Source organism: Thunnus thynnus, chromosome 21 (genome assembly GCF_963924715.1).
Source record: "Thunnus thynnus chromosome 21, fThuThy2.1, whole genome shotgun sequence".
Lineage (NCBI taxonomy): Eukaryota > Metazoa > Chordata > Actinopteri > Scombriformes > Scombridae > Thunnus > Thunnus thynnus.
The window spans coordinates 10,818,583-10,837,376 of NC_089537.1; the positions used below are offsets into that span (position 1 = coordinate 10,818,583).

The following is an 18,794-nucleotide window of genomic DNA, read 5'->3' on the forward strand; positions in this document are numbered from 1 at the left end:
GAAAGAAACAGTTTAATCTATCAAGTATATTCTTAAATTAATTAATTAGAAATAAAAAAACAAAATATTGGAAAAATACAGGCCTGTGTATTCACCACACTTGTGAAACGGTGCTCCCACCACCCCATTGAACAACGGTGAACAAAATGGCCTATTGTTGAATCTAATTGCTGACCCCTGGTTTAAGGGTATCCCTGAAGAAAAGATACTATTGTTTGCTATGTGATATGGCTGACATAGAAGATGTACTGTATGTTTTCTTGCTCAATAATTGATGATTTAAGCCAGGGCTACACCTTTCAAGAAGACGTCAATTTTTGATAAGGGTTTGCAGTTGGATGATTATAAAAAGTGTTATATTTAAGGAAGGGAACTTTATTTTGTTGTTTTATTTGGAAACATTGGGACAAGAATGGCAGAGTTCTTTGTTTGCTGTGTAATGTTAAATGTAAGAGACAAATGTTTTGCTACTGCATGACCGTCTTTTGCCCTAAACCATGTTGTTTTTAAATGTGTTCTGATGTCTGGCCACAATTTCAGAAAAATTACTAACGCAAGCTATATAGAACAAAAAGTGACACTCAATTTAGAGCATGTTTCCTTGATTATTCCTGACAGACATTTTGAAATATAGAAACTATCAAATGTCTCTCTGGCAGTCAAGCTCAACATGTCTGCTTTAGCTTTCACATGTTGTCCTCCTTAGACGTGGCTCTCAGTATCCCATATCGACATTCTTTACCTGAATACCTGAATAGGATCTGATTACTTGCTGACAGGCTGTAATGTCATTGCACTGTATCATTTTATCATCATGTCTCTAGTGAGTCATCTTCTGCAGGCATCAAATGGGTTGGGCAGCCCTAGTTACTCTGGGTTAAGTTTAAAGTGGGTAAACATGACTCAGTGACAATATAGTACACTCTTATCAGACCTGAAGAGGGGGAAACAGTTTCTTCCATAATAGCGTCCTACTATAAAAGAAATCTTGAAGAATGCCATGCCTTTGTTGACACAGAAAACTAGGTGAGTAATCAGGTTAAGGCAGGATAATGTGTCACTAGTCTGTTACACTGAAAAACAGGTTTACATGCTATTTGGTCAGTAGTAACATTTTCCTTCCACCTCCAAACAAGGCTCTAACATCATTTATCGGCCTGCCGCACGGTTTTGTAAACAAACATGTACTGTGTGGAACAAATTATTTCATCGTCCCTGGTGTTGTTTCACTTGTGCATCACAACCCCAGCAACAACTTTGGTCGGATTTATTACTACCATAAAGACTTCCAAAAACATTACGCACCTCTCAGTATTGTGTTACTCCTCCTATTCATGGCCTCTTCGCTGTGATTGCAATATTAAATAAACCCAGCTATGCACAGAGCATGGCCAGCAGAAACCAGCTCTGTTAATCAAGTTTTTCTTAATGACTTAAATGGTTTCATGTTTCATGTTTGTGCATCTGAAATCTGATTACTGCTCCAAGTGGTGACAGTGCATGAAAACAGTTAACAGTACATCTATTTGCAGGAATATTCAAAAGGCTCCCTCTCATAAAAAATGTTATTACTGTCCCTCACCTCCAGCTTGAGTTCATATGTCATAAAGGTGTGAAATACTGTTGCTAAGTTGGTTGGAGATGCTTTCAAACTGCTTGCATGAAGGCTAACTTGTTATTACCTGTTCCTTTTCCTGTTGCTTACTGTGTGAATTGGTGTTTCTGAGGGGAAACAACGCGATATTTTGGCTATGGCCATTGGCGTTGACGGGTCAACTTGAAACTTGGTGTTATCTCATGCCAGACTTCTGTGTCTTTGTGTCTGCGCCAGTTTATCAGCTCTGTGCACATGATTGTGTGTCGTTCTATGTATGCCCCTTTGTGGACATGGTTTTGCCTGAGCCACTGTCACCAGTCTTTTGTTAGCATGCAAATTTATCAGCTTTACTTCGTTCGCAAACTGTTGTTGCTACAGCTATCATATAACACCTCACAGATTTGGCTAAGGAGGTTTGAAATATCTTTTTCTGTGTCAGTTTGTCTGTCTGAAATGTGCACGGACTGCCTTGTATCAGGCTGAGTCACCTCATAATCCCAGCTTGGCCACGATGAGTTGTGCAATGTTGACAGGGTGCAAAGTGCTGAAGTGGGAGCTTCTAACATTAGTTACGTCCCAGTCACTGTCACAGTAGAAGGGGGGGGATGTGGAATGTGATCATGTAAGACCATCCAGCTTGTTTTTAGGCAGCGGTGGCCTAATAAATTCTTCGCATTGGTCATTTTTGGACCGCTTTGCGTGTAGTGTCATTAGTGTCATCGGAGATTTGAAAACAGTGATGTATTACAATTTTGTTTTTGTTTTACAGTCACATAAATGGGTCGTGTTTAAGTATACTGCTGACTAGCTATGGATTTGTGTAATAATGGGGCAGAAATGATTTTATTCTCCTAATTTTGCATCATCATAACAAAACCCCATGTAGTAATTTTTGGACAGCAAACATTGACATACAAATATTAAGTGATCAAGTATCATATTCCACCATAGTACAACAGCTCAGGTTATCAATTGTTTATACACTCTGGACACATTCAAACACTCAAACCTACTTTTTACAGATATACATTGCTTTTACACACAAATGCCATGTATGACTTTCTATCAACCTGTTTATGACCATTCATATCAGACTGTTCATGGCTAAATTCATAGACATTGATGTTTTCACATGAACTGGGTCCATGATTGTATTTCTTATATCAGTTCACATATATTTTACATACATAACAAATAGCCTCGCTGTAATAAACATAAATTTGCATTTATGTATTAAACCTAGTCTGTGGTATGGATGTACTGTCGATATAGTAACTGCTTCCTGATGTGCTGATTCATCTACAGTCATAGTGAAACCTTTAAGGTTAAGACTCTTATGTGTTTGTTTCAGATTTGCTTCCTCCTGTTTGCAGTCCTCTACATTGTGTCCTACTGCATCATAACTCGATACAAGAGGAAGAGTGGTAAGTGTACATGTAAAAATATATGACCTCTCACTCCGTGGGAACAGAAACTGGCATGTACCTCAGTGAGTCCGTCACACGTCATAAAGCATCTGTAACACTTAAACAGCAGAAATAAGTCCACAGTGGACACATTTTCTCACCAAACATTGTAGAGGCTGGTCTGTCTGTCTGTTTATGCTGTGTTTGCTCATAGACAGAGCGCTTCATTGTGTCAAGACTGAAAAGAAGTCAGGGCCAAGAAGGCTTAAGGTGTATGCGTGAGAAACCGCACCCATCCTTATGAAGCAGCCTGCCACAGTCAGCTCGGTATCAGTGTAAACTGTATCCACCCTAAATAGCTTCTTAAGGCTTTAGCAACATGAATACAATTTGTCAAATTATAACAATCAGGCTTATACTGGCTGAACCTGTCCTTCAGAATGATTTTCAAACAATGAAGACTCAAGGAAAGTCGAATATTCAATAAGGTCTTTTAGAGAAGGCTGTACTTTGTCCTCCTGTAACGTCTCTGACGCAGCGTTTGAGCTGCAGCAGACAGAAATGACTAACTAAAAATATGACTGAGTTAAGTGGAGAGGAAAACAAAGAGGCCCATGCAGGCATGATGAACTGCATTCCATTTTCCCAGGACAAATATAGTATGTCCTGGTCACCTGGGCTTCCCTTGTCTCATTTTGAAAGTAGACCACTTTGCACCAGAAACTCCTCTCTGGAGTTTTGTACAGTAGAAATCTAGGCTGCTCTTTTCCTTACACCTTGGTTGTGTGGTAGCCGAATCTTTATACTTATAGCAAAAATGAATTGTGAATTATAAATAATGAGCCGTGTGTGAAAGATAAGGTGCCATCACATGCACGATTTAATACAGTTTATTTGAGGATAATATAAGATTTTGATGATCTTTTAAGATCATGCTCTAATGTCTTATGACCTGTTTTATGTGTTACTGTCACATAAATATTTTTTTGCATTACAATTAAAATGAAATGATAATTTGGCTATTAAGTATTATTTGTATGGGTCCAATATTATTTTAAATTTTGTTATTTGGCCTTTTGTAAATTGGCATTTTGGTGAAAAGTTTTTCTGGAATAGGTCACCTCATACAGCTGTCAGATGAGCAGTGGAGTAAAGGTCTCCAGCATGTTTAAATAGCTTAACATGTTTTGACCGAGCTATTGCACAGTCCTAACACAAGTAAATTGCTTTTTATATCATCCGATATATTGATACAAATTTCAGCCATCTGACAGACTATATTATGTATGTCCCTAATAAAAAATGTTGCCAATGCCGTGTTCTTACGTACTGGCTTCAGTATAATATGATGTATGAAATGTGGACCTTTTATCATAAGGTCACTCTCTAATCACCCTGCGACTGAAGTGATTTGGTTTCCTTTATAGATGACCATGAGGATGAAGATGCTGTCGTCAACAGAATATCGTAAGTGATGCTGATTTCTGTTAATTCTTTGAAAAACAATGTAATTTAGAAATTGTGGTGAGCACCATTGGGTGAAGTAACCTTTAAAAGTAACTAGTTACTTTATTATTTAGTAGAAACTACTAAACTAAGTTTCTATTTATAAAATTAACATAAGTAAGGAATGGGAGGTAAAGAAAGTTAAAGAAATTCATTTAAAAAAATCTGACTTAAATCATAAAAAGAACCTCCATGTTATGGTGGGCTTTTATTTTAAAGACACAGTTCCCTGTGGGTCTCACTTTGTTTTTTTATTTGGCTGGTGGGCCTTTTCTAAAACATCTATGTTTAAGTCTTAAATTAGAAAAGTCAGATGCAATTCAGTTGACATCATTTGAATGTCACTAATTACTAATTACATCACATCAGTTGGAAAAGTATGGCACTAAGTCTACATCCACACTACACTTAAAACAAAAACGATGTCTGTCCACATGAGCGTTTTAGCACCGTTTCAGTCCACCTTCCATACTAACATGCCTGAAAATGCATATCACATGACCATTCATGTACACTGGGCATGTATGTGTCGGTGTCAACAGGAATCAGACTGTCTATTCTGCGGTTGGTTGCTTAGTTGCAGAAAATACTACATAACAGCAGAAGAAGAACAGCAATGGCGAAAATTAAGACCAGAGATTTCTTTGTTTGGACCGACGATGACCAACGCCTTGAACAGCCCTTCAAGGCTGATGTTTGTTTTGTCATCGAAAAGGGTCACGTGATAGGGGCATGACAAATTAGGGAAGGTGACTGATGAGACCCAATCAGGAAGCGAACGTGGGTGTCTGCGTCATTGTTTTCAAAACGATGAAAATGCCTGTTTCCGCCTGTCCAGACTAAAATGTTATCTGGGAGTTGTCAAACTAAAATGTGGCCAGCAGCGTTTTCAAAAGTCTCTGTTTTAGGGGTTTGAAAACGCCAGAGTAGTGTGGGCGCTAGGCGTAAACGTAGCAAAAATTAGGTGTTTTAAAACGAAAAAGGTATTAGTGTGGATGTAAACTCACTTACTGATTAACACTAATACTCAGATTGTGTTACAGATTGTGTCATTTGCCAGAACAGTGGTGGCAAGTTTCACGGTCTAGAATTACACATCTCACTCAAGGGATGTCTGCTGTAGACACCATACATCCTGCATGTGTAGGTCCAGCTGAGGAAAATGGCACCTCAGGGCCCAGTAAAATAATGGAAAGCATTTTAGATGAATGAGCTTCTTTAGAGATGTGGTGAAGTGGTGACTTTGTGCCGTCCCACTGAGGAACAGTGAGCAGATGGTCACTCCCCTGGGCCCAATCTGCAGACCCACTGCCTCTGAATCTCCACAAATGGCAGCATCCAGAAACACAGCCAGGCCAGGCGTCTTTTGTTGTAGGACTGAGGCAGGGAGAAATAAAGTGAAGAGTAGAAGGATGATTGGATTGAATGTGTAGATTGAAAATGAGCCAGCTGAAAGTAAAAAGCACAATTATTTAAGTGGTCAGTAACACTAAATAAGTTACATCCTCATTTGCTTTTGCTTATTAATTCCTGTCACAAAGTGAACCAAGTGACTCTTTTTTTATATATGTAATCCAAAATTAATCCTCCAATAACTAAGTAATAAGTTGTAATATATAATCTGATTTGGAAGAATCTATTATCTATTATGCATGTGTTAGTTGTGGACTAGTCCTAACGCTTGTGTTTGTGTCTGTGTGTACGTGTGTTTTTGTCTGTTTGTGTTTGATTCCATTCGCAGATTGTACTTGTGCACCTTCACCCTGGCAATGTCGGGGGGTGCCGTCTTCCTCCTGCCTTTCTCAATCATTAGTAATGAGATCCTCCTCTCCTTCCCCAAAAACTATTACATTCAGTGGCTCAATGGCTCCCTCATTCACGGTCAGTAGATCACACAGCTCACAACATGTTTCTTCATATTTTAATTAACTAATTTTCTCTCCCTTTCTTACCCATTGTAATTTGATTTAAAAATATGTCCGCTCTTCTGAAATGTAAATATCTTCTAAGATGTTTTGGAATAATGATTAGAATCCTAATTAACTGTTTACAGTAGTGCCAGAATCAGTAGGTGTGTTGATTAACATGCTTTCCTAATTGTAGTGATTTAGTACCCAGATAAATGTTGGTTTTTGAAACAGTTGTATTCTATTTGTAGGTTATATTAGTCAGATGTTGGGCATTTATATGAATTGTCTAATTTATATAAATGCCTTATTCATAATAATGCCACCTAAACTACAATATGTGGCAAAGTGGTGTCCAAAAATTGTAGCTCACTACCAAGAAGCATTTGATTTTAATTATCAAAAATGATTAGAATTTCTTGTATGAAATGTGACCCTTCAAGAAATTATTTATTATTATTAATTATTTAAAATGATCACAACAATTTTACAAACTATCTTGAAAGTTTTAAATCCTTAATGATTGCTTGATTGAAATTGAAATATATTTTAATTCTTGAATTCTGTCACTAATAATAATAATAATACAGTGTAAAAATACATTACAATAACAAGCTAATACAGTGATTTTATTTGAGTTTGAATGCTCAAGTCTGTTCATTTCATTAATCCAGTGTCAGATTTAAGTGATGTTACAGCACAACTTTTTCACATGTGCTGTATCACTTCATAGATAAGAGACTGTATAATAAACTGGGTTGTGCAAACTCTTTCTGTATCTGCTTTACTTTGACATTGGTTGAAAGTGTCCCATCTCTTTGATTTTTAGTCTCTTCCACAAATTGAGTTTTCTGTGTTGCGGTCACTACTGCTCAAACTAGAGATGAAACAAATTATAAATCACTGCTTATCTGTCAGTCAATCTACAGAAAATTTATTGGCAACAATTTTGATTATCGATTAATCATTTGGTATAAGTCTTTTGCTAAGCAAACTTTGCTGGTTTCAGCTTCTCAAATGTGAGGATTCTGTTTTATATCCATGAAAATTGAATATTTTTGGGGTTGGACTCTTAATTAGACAAAATGAGCAATTACAAGATGCCTTTAAAGATGTAACTCGTTACATTCATCGAAACTATGCCTGGTGTAACTGAAGCTCAAGAAAAAACTCAAGAAATGAAGACTGAGGGATTTTTTTGTCTCCATAGTCAAATGGCTTCAACCCCACTGAACTGAAAATGTAAAACACAACAAGGAAGATAAAACATATTGTTGGAATTGTTGGAATATTTACCTAATACTGCTGAAATAACAGAGATTCTTTGTTATTTACAAACTTGTAGAATCATGTAGAATGAAAGCAAATGATGCACATATACTGAGAAATTCTGACGATTTACAAATGCTGACACCTTTTTACTTAAATTGTTAAAACCTTTTGTATTTGTGGTCTATTCTTAAATAGCTACAACTGCTGATGGATGAAATAATCAGTTTCTTTTCCCTGATTAAAACCCTGAACATGTGAGATTTAAGTCTTTCATTTTATCTACAATACCACCACATCATGTAACATCTTTGTGTTAGACAGTCCACAGTCAGTGTTGACTACAAACTATTGTCTAGGCTGTTGGGTGTTTCAACAGCCACCAGGGGGCATTAGAGTCCACGACATAACCAGGCCAGCAGTCCACAGGAGCCCACTCTGTTGGTGCCTCGCTTCACAACTTCTCTACAATAATGTTCAAGTGCATTCTGGGAAATCTTATTTTTGAAACCCAAGACTTAAGAACTTTGAACACATTGAAATCAGAACGGTTTATTGATTTGTAATATATTGTTGCACATACTTTACAGGTCTGTGGAACCTGGTGTCACTGTTCTCCAACCTTTGCCTCTTTGTCCTGATGCCCTTCGCCTATTTCTTCTTGGAGTCTGAGGGATTTGCAGGATCAAAAAAGGTACAAATAAGATGTTTCAGAATTTAGTTTAGTCGCCTTAAAGTCTTTATTGTAGTATTTTTAAGTATATTTTTTATTCCTTTCATCCTACATGTTTAGGTAGGATTTCCAAATTAGAAAGGATGGGAAATGATTTTGACAATTTCTTGGGTATCGAAATCTTAGAATAAACTTAAAAAATCATGAAAAAGATGTTTAAAAGTTTGGAAATTCACTATACAGTTTTTGTGATTCTGTAGATTAGTGATTTATTAGCTCTTAGTCAGAGGTGAAAATTAGACAACCTGTAGTGTTTTAAAAGCTAATGCCAGAAAAACCAGTAACTATAAAATGGAAAATGTGGTTTATTTTCTGTCTTTTTGTATTGATGTATTTGTATGCCTTGCTATCCACGCAAGAGGTTTTCTCTCATCATCCAAAACAGCAGCAGCAGGTGCCTAGTCCTTGCCCTCTCCCTGACTCACGCCACTGGCCGTAACTGCCACCGCAGAAACCTCATTAACCATGAAAGTCTGAATCTGGTCTTCGCCCAGCGCCACATCCTGACAAACCCTTCCAATAAGGCCATAGGCTGCAAACGCTTCAACACTGCTGCATCGGCCCCACTGATTTAAGGCCTGATTCCTTGTCACCCCCTCCCCAGCCCCCTAAAATAAAACTTCAAAAGGACAGGCTAATAATCGAGTTGTAAGGCTCAGCGAACTTCCTCGTTTAATTGATTACCCCCAAAAAAAGAGGCTGGGGGCTCGTGTTCCAAAAGTCCATAAAGTCGCAGCAACATGACAGCACAATAGAGCCTCGCAAAATGGAGGGGGAAAGATTTACTTTTAATACACCTCTATCCTGTGTCACAGTTTGAAACCTCTCTGGTTTATGTCCCTCCTGGCAAAAGCACATAAAAATTAGTCTGTACTGTAGTGTATAGCCAGTTCTTTTCTTCCTCAGCCCACTAATTTGTTTCGGTTGGATTTCTTCAGCAGAGGACAGACCCTGATGTGTAGGAAGCAGGATGAGGGCCTCTTTCACGTTTTCCCCCTTTTTGTTCTTTTTCATTTCAGCAAGACTGTTTCTTGCTACTGATCTTCCATAAATTTGCTTAGAGGAAGCACTGTTCAATGTTGAGGTGCACGTCCAGGTATATATTGTGTGTGTGTGCGCTAAGGAAGGGGTGGAGGTGACACCCTTGTTTCACCTAAAAAAAAAAAAAAAAACTAAAAAAAAAACTGAATTGCCTGTAGAGTCAATCATGCGGCCGACAGCAAGAGGAATGTAAAACACAGATCCAGGTTTTTATAATGTGATATTATCCCTTTCCCCAATAACAGCATTAGACCACAATGTCATAAGGTTTTATGTGGCATTTTAACCTTCTGGGCTAATGTTATGGCACTGCGAGGTCCTTTTGACTGCGGAAATGAAGTGAATGATGAATTTCACTACTAACGTTGCAAGTCAGCCTTTTCATGTGGCTGTGTTTACTTTTGACGATGTACTAAAAGACGCCACCAGAATAAAGATTGAAATGTGGATGTTTTTTTAATGTTAACTGTTCAGCTCTTCAGAGGCTCTGTCACCTGAGTGATTAATAGTTTAACAAATTGTCCAAATTGTGGATGAATCAGAGTGACTTAGGGTCTTGATGTCAGATGTTATGATCTAGCTTTATTTGCTGCTGTAAAATGTCTCCCACTTTACGGCTGTGTTCTAAAATCTTTGCAGAAGAGCTGCATCACTGAGGCCACTAAAGGTTGTTCTGTAGTTCAGGTTTTTAGCTTCTGATCATGTTTTAGTAACCTCTATGCAATGGTGTATTTGTGCCATTGCATCTTGAATATAAAGTAGTATTCTTAAATTAAGTACTGTGTTTTGTTTGGGATGTTTTGGGGGCATTAGGGTGCCTAAAAACGTGTCTGCTTCTTTTTATAAAGCCCAATATAGCACTCCTGTCATTTATCTGATATAGTTGTCTCCACACCACCAGTAGATGGCATTATAATGATGAGAGCCGTCCCTGTCATCCTTTATTGAGATGATCAGCATGTTCTGACAAAGACTGTGAAGACATCAGCACAGCCCTTTGTTCAGACTTATATTTATATCAAGGGAATTAAATTGGCTTAATAATTGTACATGAGGAGTGTGATATCTTGAAGCTATATTTACTCCAAAACAATTAGATCAAGGTAAAAAAAGTTTTGACAATGACAACCTCTTGGCCTATTACTTATGTGTTATTTTCTTAGCACTAACGCTTGTTTGTAGTTTATTATCTCTAGCTAAAAAACACATGTTCAGTATTGTGAATTTATAACATTTTTAATATAATTCTTCCCTGCCATTTTGAGTAGGTTTTCGATAAAAACCTACATTTTTGAAAGTGTGTTTTATTACAAGTATGCTTTGTAGTGAAAAGTCCCTAAGTCTTAACCAGAGTATTGAAATGTGTTTGATCCTGAAACGAGTTGGAACGAGTCTGACCCCCTGACTGACCCAGCAAAGGGCCAACAGGTTTCATCTGGTAGTTAAAGAAACTCCTCATCAATCTCATCCTAAGCCCTAACCCGCCGATGATGAGAAGTGTGTTTATTGTGGAGGGAGGGGCGGGAGGGGGAGAAAATGTCTCGCCGAGAAAAACCCGCGTGGTGTTACTAAGATACTCCTCTTTGTTGGAGCTCCACAATGGGGGCCTGGATATTTATTTCAAATCTCCTGCACATGCAGACATTTTTCCCAGGCCTTCTTTCGGGCAGGGCCAGCCGGAGAATATAAAGTGGTGTTTACATACCTTCCTTTAAGGTCACAATGTCTCCCTAAAGCTGTCTGTTACAATGTTCGTTACCATGGCAACATATTAGTTCGAGCTGGGAATTTAAAAAAGAACAAGCGAGTTGCTCAGGATTTTTTTCCCCCCTCCTCTCGTGACTCAGTTTTTCTAAACTAAGTGATAAGTTTCGGAACTTGACTGATTCGGTCCCAGATTTTTAGCTGTTTTTGTTGATTTTAAAGCCAGATGTCCCGACTGAATTACTCCAACTCATTTACATCACTTAAAGTGGGGCAGAGTTTTATGTTGATCGGCAACTATAGGTGTACTTGGTCCCAACCTTTTGCTTGACGAAACCCAGGATACAATCATTTATTCTTTGAAGACTTATCAGTCTGACACCTTTCTGTAATCAGAACAAGCTGTCATCACTATAGGATGGCAGATAAACTTGGAAAACAGAAGAATTTAAATAAAGGCAGCAGCTTCAGGACATCTGATATTTTCTGACTCATCTGGTGAATCAGTCATGTAACCAGCATGGAAACAGGAATTTTAATTTACATCCCTAAAGCCATGGTACTGAACTTTCACGACAGTGTTTTCTTTTCCTTGCCAACCCCCCACCCCACGGTTTGAACAATACGATGTGATACCGATCATTTTCCATGCTCTCGTGTCATTGGGGCTGAGAGTCTTTAGAAGTTAATTCAGCAGCTTTACAGGGTAGTGTCCCTCTCCTCTGCTTTCTGTCTTTGACACAGTCATTGCGCTGTGGCCGACTGGTTGAAGGATACACTAATAAGGTCCCTGGGCATCTGGCATGTCTTTAGCAAAGAGGGCAGTCCTTTTGCTGGGGAGCAAAAAGGACCCTGCCCCCTCCCTCACTTACACTCTTGGCCCTTGTTCCACACGCCCCTGACAGTGCGCAGAAGGATGGTCCGCGGGATGATCTCTGCCACCGCCTGCTGACCTGCTAAGGATTGATGGTGGCAACTAGGAAGCTCCTGCATCACCTAACTCTCTTCCTTTGTCTGATTTTGGTCTCTTTTTCCCACTCTTTCCCTCTCTTCTCCCCCCCCCACCCCAACATCCAACACAAGTGTCGTCACACTCTCTTTCACACTCCGTCCACCATTGCACGGTAGCTTTCAGCTTCCAGAGGTGAACTCTCTGCTGGATTCATCAGTCAAAGCACTACATCAAAGACAGTGGCAGATTGCACTTTAGTTTTTCTGCAGGACAAGCTAGGCGAAAAAGCTTGTGAACTGTTTCCAGGCCCTCTGCGGCTTTGTGTAATTGGGTGGATTTGGAGGTTTATTTACTTGGCTGGTCGAGCGTGCGTGTGTCTTCTGTGCGTACGGGAATTCATGCATGTTTGTTTGGTACCGCATATGAAGCGGTTACTTTTCTCGCTGGCCGCTACATGCATTTCTTGGAAGTCTTTGCTGTCTTGTACAAGCAAAGCTGCAGTTAACCAGCCCCTCACTCGATGTCGGTGTGAGGATCGGGGGATGCTGAATATTTCAGAGCTGCTATATTTAGAGGTAGTTACACATTTAGAATGGCAAGAATAGAAACTTTCAGCGGGCGCTCTGGATGCCAAGGCACAGGTCTTTTTCTTTTTTTTTCCTGCCTTCCTTCAACAGTTGACAGTTTTATCTTTGATCAATGTTGATGGCTTGGATGGATTCACCTATTTTTAAACCATAATTGTTTCAAAGCATTTGACTATTGCAGAGAACATTTGCTCTTGCTTACCTTTGTGATGAGGAACAAAGTGCTCAATTTTCTTCCTTGCAACAATAACTAAGGCAACACAGAACTTTCAGTGTGCAACGTCATGCATGTGGATGGATCAATGAAACCAATAAGGGCTCACAGTTCAGTGTCCTCTTTCTCTTGCACAGTTAAATCATGTCTGACACAGTGGATTGTTCTTCCAGCGAGGCAGGAAACAGGGATGATAGTAAGGGAGGTGACAAGCATTGCCTTTGCCCTAAATGATCTGAATGGGTAATGATTTGAGCCTTATAAATGATTGAGAGACCTATCTAAAGGGAATACACCTTCAGCATGGCATGGGCAGCTTGTTAAGGTGGACTGGTGCGCTTGAGCGGACGCACGTCCTGCCTGCGGGTTCGTCTTGTCCTGATGCATCCTTAAGAGAGCGCGTGTGGGACGTGGCTGAAGTCCCTGAAAGCATTCCTCTCTCACCTCTTTTACCTCTGGGGAATGAGATGCGCTCAGACGTTGACTCCTCTCCTCCACCAGTCTCTCTCTGTTGTTCTCTCTCTCTCTCTCTCTCTCCCTTCATTTCTCTCTATCACATCTCCTTTTTATTCAGCGGTGTTGAAGGTTTTCCCCACTGCCCTGTTGAGCTGTGCTGCGAGATGCTTGATTGCAGCATCCATCTATTTTGATTTTGCGAGTGTGTACAAAAGAGCACACGGCAGTCAGCAAAATTAATGTTCATGTCATTGTATATCCGTGTGTGTGTGTGTGTATTGATCTGCATTGAGTGATGAATTTGTTAATGGCATAACAGTACATCCATGGTTCTCTTAAGATGTATCATCTCTATGATGTATTTATTAGCTCCGTCTATTCATGCATAATATATTACTGACATATTTTTAGGTTAATTTAATGCTGACTCAAGTTTCTATAAGGCTCACTCTCCTCCTTTAACATTACCTGTCGGGTAGCTGCAGTGTCCACCTTGGCCACACTGGGGCACTCCAGACCCTGCCCACTTTCCTCTCTGTTGTGCTAGAAAATTCTGTCAGAGGATGCGAGAGGCAAGTGATTGCTCAGTAATAGCAAAAGGATGCTAAAGGGGATTTTCACCCTTGACAATGAATGGAATCTGAGAACAAGCTTAAATTCCTATGTTACCATCCTATGTCTGGACTGATTGGGCCAGTCATAATATGTCTGTGAGCCATGAGTGTGTGTATATACTGTACTGTTAGAGAAGTGCTTGTAAAAGACATAAAAGCTAATGAGTTATTTAGAAGGGACTGTATTTTAGGTCGCATAGGAGAGGAGACGGCTGTTAACCAGTGACCCAAATTGTAATGCAAATGCTAAAGGACAGGTGGGGTGGATGACGTTCATGAACTGTGTTGAGGACTAACACCTACAATATCAAGAAGTTAAAAAAAAAACAAAAAAAACAACTCAGCCTTGTCTGATTTAATTTGCAGAAACAAAACCATTTCCATTCTATAAAGCCGTCTCATGATTAGCAGGGGGAACTTTCAAAGAAAGACCCCCTTCATGTACCTGTTGACAAATGCTGAACAGCAACCGCAAAGTCATTATGTTAGCTGGTAACAAATTGCTCATATGCACCCAATTTAAGCAGCGCTCCAAACGCAGAGAGCACTTGTTATCCTGCGCCTGGTAGCCAACCTGACATGTGTATAAGAACGCCTATCTATCTTACAGTGCTAGACAGCTCGGCTCTCCAGCAGGGGGGGAAATGGAAACTGTGTGAACAGGTAGAAGAGGACTTTATTAACCACTCAGCAGTTTGTGACCCGGAAAACCCAAATTACCCCAAAACCCTCTCGTCTGCGCGGCCCGGGACACGACTGTGCTAAGGGAACCTCCTAATCGGCCCCAGATGGAAGGCCTGCTCTTGATCGCAGACAGTAGCTGACCCAGCCAGGCTTCATGCTTCTTACAGCACCCCCATCCCCCTCCTCTTTTTTTTAATTTCACCTCAGCCACCACCAGCCCCTGTTAGACCCACTTTATAGACCACAGTATGTGTGTATAAAAGAGCTGTTTTACACAGGAATCTGTGGGAGCGTTTATGTCATGTTTGTGTGCTGTGAATGGAAATGATGCTGTTTAGTATGAGCGAGGCAGGATGGGAGGAGGAGGGAGATGTCTAGTAAAATGACTCTTGTTTTATGTTTAATAATTGGACATGAAAGGTATGAAATGCCACCTTCCAGTTCAGTGTAATGAACATCAATTTGATTTTAAATGCTTGAGCTTTAATATGACGTACTGCATATTGATATAGAAATCTTTTTGTTTCATCTTTTTGTTTTCACTTGTCTTATCCACATCTTATTAAGCTTCTCTCTCTCCTTTACATTTTTCTCTATCAGGGCATTAGGGCACGTATTCTAGAGACCTTTGTGATGCTCTTCCTGCTGGCTCTGCTCATCCTGGGCATTGTGTGGGTGGCATCAGCACTCATTGACAATGACGCAGCCAGTATGGAGTCACTCTACGGTATGTTTTTAAATGATTCAGTATCATTTGTGTTTGTAAATTTTCTTGTTGTATTTTTAAAGAAATAGTCTGACATTTCAGGAAATATGCTTTTATGAGTAGATCGATACCATTCTCATGTCTGTGCATTAACTAGGAAGATAGAGCTGGGAGTCCATTAGCTTAGCTTAGCATAAAGGCTCGAAGCAGGGGGAAACAGTTGGTCTAGCTCACTCCAAAAATACACCTACCATTACCTCTAAAGCTCACATATTATCACATTGTATCTTACTTGTTTAATCTGTTCATAAACTGTAAATGTAAAAATGAAAAGCTGTGATTTTGCAGGGAGTTGTGCACTAGAACTGTTTCTTGCATAGCTTCCAAAATGTCAAACTTTTTCCTGTAAAGTCTATATTTTACTAAATTATTGATTTTGTTGTTGTTGTTGTTGTTTTTTGTTTGTTTGTTTTTTTGGTAGACCTTTGGGAATTCTACCTGCCATACCTCTACTCTTGTATATCTCTGATGGGAGGACTGCTTTTATTAAGTAAGCCTTTAAATTTAATCTCATACATACTGAAGCAAACAAAATATCCTCACTGACATAGTGTTCAGTAGTTTATCTTACTGTGGTGAAACGGTCAAGCTGATGATGATGTTTTCTGTCTACTATGCAGTGTGCACTCCTGTGGGATTGTCTAGAATGTTCACCGTCATGGGCCAGTTACTAGTGAAGCCAACAGTAAGTAATTATTTGAATTAAATATATTGAATAGTTTCATCTGTAACTTTATCAGTAGAACAAGGTATTGCATGGTTTTATTTCAGTTTTTAAAGCTAGATTTTTCCCTGAAAGACTACAGAGTTGCACTATAACAGATCCGCTCAGACTTGAAGCCACTTTGCTTCTCCATTCTGAAAGATGTCTGTCTCTGCCGGCCATTTACATGCGACAGAGGACTACAAATACATCACCAACTCATCTACCCATCTGCCATCTCTCCAGTCCCACTTTGGGCCTAATTATAACCCATTTCATCTCTTCCTCCTCTCCTCCCTCCCCTTCAGATCCTGGAGGACCTGGATGAGCAGATTTACTGCATCCATTTGCAGGAGGAAGCCCTTCAGAGGAGATTAAACGGTATGTCTGTGGGAGACGTGTTGGCATATTATAGGGGACGGGAGGGGATGACTGCCCTATTGGGTGTGATGGAGTGCGCCACACTGGAATCAATTAGCATTGAAAATTCAGCCAGGTACACACACACACACACACACAGACAGACACACACACACACACACACAGACAGACATTCACAGACACCAGCAAAAAAATCCACACACATGTGACACTGGCCTTTCCCTACAGCTCTCCCATTCTCATAGCTTTCTGCTAAAGGGCAAAGCAGCCACCATGGCAAGGACCATATTTTATGTTTAGGAAGTTTTTAAGGATTCATTCATGACACTCCACTGCCACTGTCACCGCTGGCGAAATGATTGCCTCATTTAATGTCAGTCCTAGAATGGCAGCCTGGGTAATAGGATGGAAATGAAATCTTTTAGAAGAACTTTTTACTTGGTGCTGTGGACATTAAAGAGCACCAACTTTTCAGTGACTTGTGAAAAGAGACCAGGAGACTTGTGCTGTTCTCTGGACTCAGGCACGAAGCGAAAGTTTAAAGAGGTTGAGTTTGAGAATGGTGAAGGCGTTATTTTTTTAGCCTGCATTTCCTTTTCATGTCCAGCCCTCTGTGTTCCCAAATTCCTTGTTTGACGTTGAATAATCTCAAAAAGCAGGAAGTATTTGGGCCAGGTTCCAAAAACTACTTTAATATTAACTCAAGCACGCAACCAAGTGTACAGATGCGAGTAAATGAAGAGGATGAGCGTCTTTTCAAACCAGGGAGGTAAGGGAGATCATTCCCTGATAACACATGTTTTCGAATGCTACGCCGGCCACCTCCATAGACTGCCACCTAAGCGTAGGGTTCCTTAGGGCTCATTCCACACGGCCCCGCTTTGAACTAACGGATAGGATAATTGTAATCTGTTCCTTATCATCTGCAAGACTGTTTGATCTTTTCAAGTCTCTGTGAGGCAAAAAAATAACAGTGGTCAACTTCTCCCTGAGTGCAGCAGTGCCAAGTTTCAATCCGTGTTTGCCTGTTAGAGACGTGGGAATTAGAAGAAAAAGGAGGATGTTGATCAGTGTAGCCTTATCAGACATGAATGTTTTTTTATGCATATACTGTATGTACATGCGCACACAATGTTCACGCTCACACATTGGTGAAACAGAAGGCCAGAGTCGTGTTGCTTTGATCTGCTGCAAGTGCCGAGTAGAAGGCGGTTCAGGAACAGTTCACAGGACACACTCCAGAGGCGAGCAATGTTGTCTTCTTGCTTCACCTGTGTCCGCTCTGCATCCAGCTTCTCAAACAGATTATCCCGATCCTCTTACCCAGTTTGTGTTTGTAGATGTGGATTGTTAAGTCACATCAGTTGATGGATCTATGTTTATTTACATGTCTGGCCCTTTGTTGTCCTCCCTTTACATGCAATTGCCCATTTGTAATGACAGTGTTGATATTTTTAATGTAGCAGATCAGTCGGTTATGGTTCAAATTGGCTAATTGGCCATTTGTGTATTTTTTTCCTTGTCATGGGCATGATGAACCTAACAAGTGAAATGTTTAGAGACATGCCTCTTGAACTACCAGATAAGCTGCTAACACTTAAAGCACCAGTGTGTGAGATTTAGGGGTATCTATTGGTAGAAATGGAATATAATATTCAGTTCAAGTATGTTTTCAGCAGTGTATAATCACCTGAAACTAGAATCATTATATATAGCAATAATGAATGTTATATCGGGGTTTGAGAACTTGCAATGGGCATTCAATTTTATTTATTGCTTGATATTTTGTACACACCAAATAATTAATGAATCGATTAAGTATTCAACAGATTAATGAATAATGAAAATAACCTTTAGTTGCCACCCGAATTGTTATTAGAAAGCAAGGAAATGTCACTGCTTACACTAATTACTTTTAAGAAAACACACCATTATGTTTGAATCACTTAAAACTAGGTTGCACAATTGGCTTTGTTTTCTTAATATGAATATTGTTAGACCTCAAGAAAATAGCGTGAATCTATGCATCCATCTTACCTGCGGCGGTTGTGATGGCATAATAGTTTGGAGAATGTTCATTTGGGTCACAATCAATTCCTGAGCACCAATTTGTGATCAGGTGCATCTCTTTATGGGCACATCGCACCTACATTAACCTAATATATTTAAACAAAATAATAATGGAGAAACAGAAGAGTAAAGATCATAAAGATGGCACCAGGAACATGAGAGGCACTTAAGATTGGGTTAGTATCCTGATCTTAACATAGTAAA

The 18,794-nt window shown here is 39.6% G+C and overlaps 1 protein-coding gene across 2 annotated transcripts in view; it reads left to right on the forward strand.

Moving 5' to 3' along the window:
- Positions 1 to 18,794, forward strand: part of lmbr1 (limb development membrane protein 1) — a 37,837-nt gene that overhangs the window by 1,388 nt on the left and 17,655 nt on the right. For both annotated transcript variants that reach the window (XM_067578496.1, XM_067578494.1), the window contains exons 2-9: positions 2,949 to 3,021; positions 4,431 to 4,470; positions 6,251 to 6,390; positions 8,276 to 8,379; positions 15,271 to 15,397; positions 15,858 to 15,926; positions 16,057 to 16,121; positions 16,448 to 16,520. In XM_067578496.1, the coding sequence (XP_067434597.1) occupies positions 2,949 to 3,021; positions 4,431 to 4,470; positions 6,251 to 6,390; positions 8,276 to 8,379; positions 15,271 to 15,397; positions 15,858 to 15,926; positions 16,057 to 16,121; positions 16,448 to 16,520 (691 nt within the window). The remainder of the gene's footprint in view (positions 1 to 2,948; positions 3,022 to 4,430; positions 4,471 to 6,250; positions 6,391 to 8,275; positions 8,380 to 15,270; positions 15,398 to 15,857; positions 15,927 to 16,056; positions 16,122 to 16,447; positions 16,521 to 18,794) is intronic.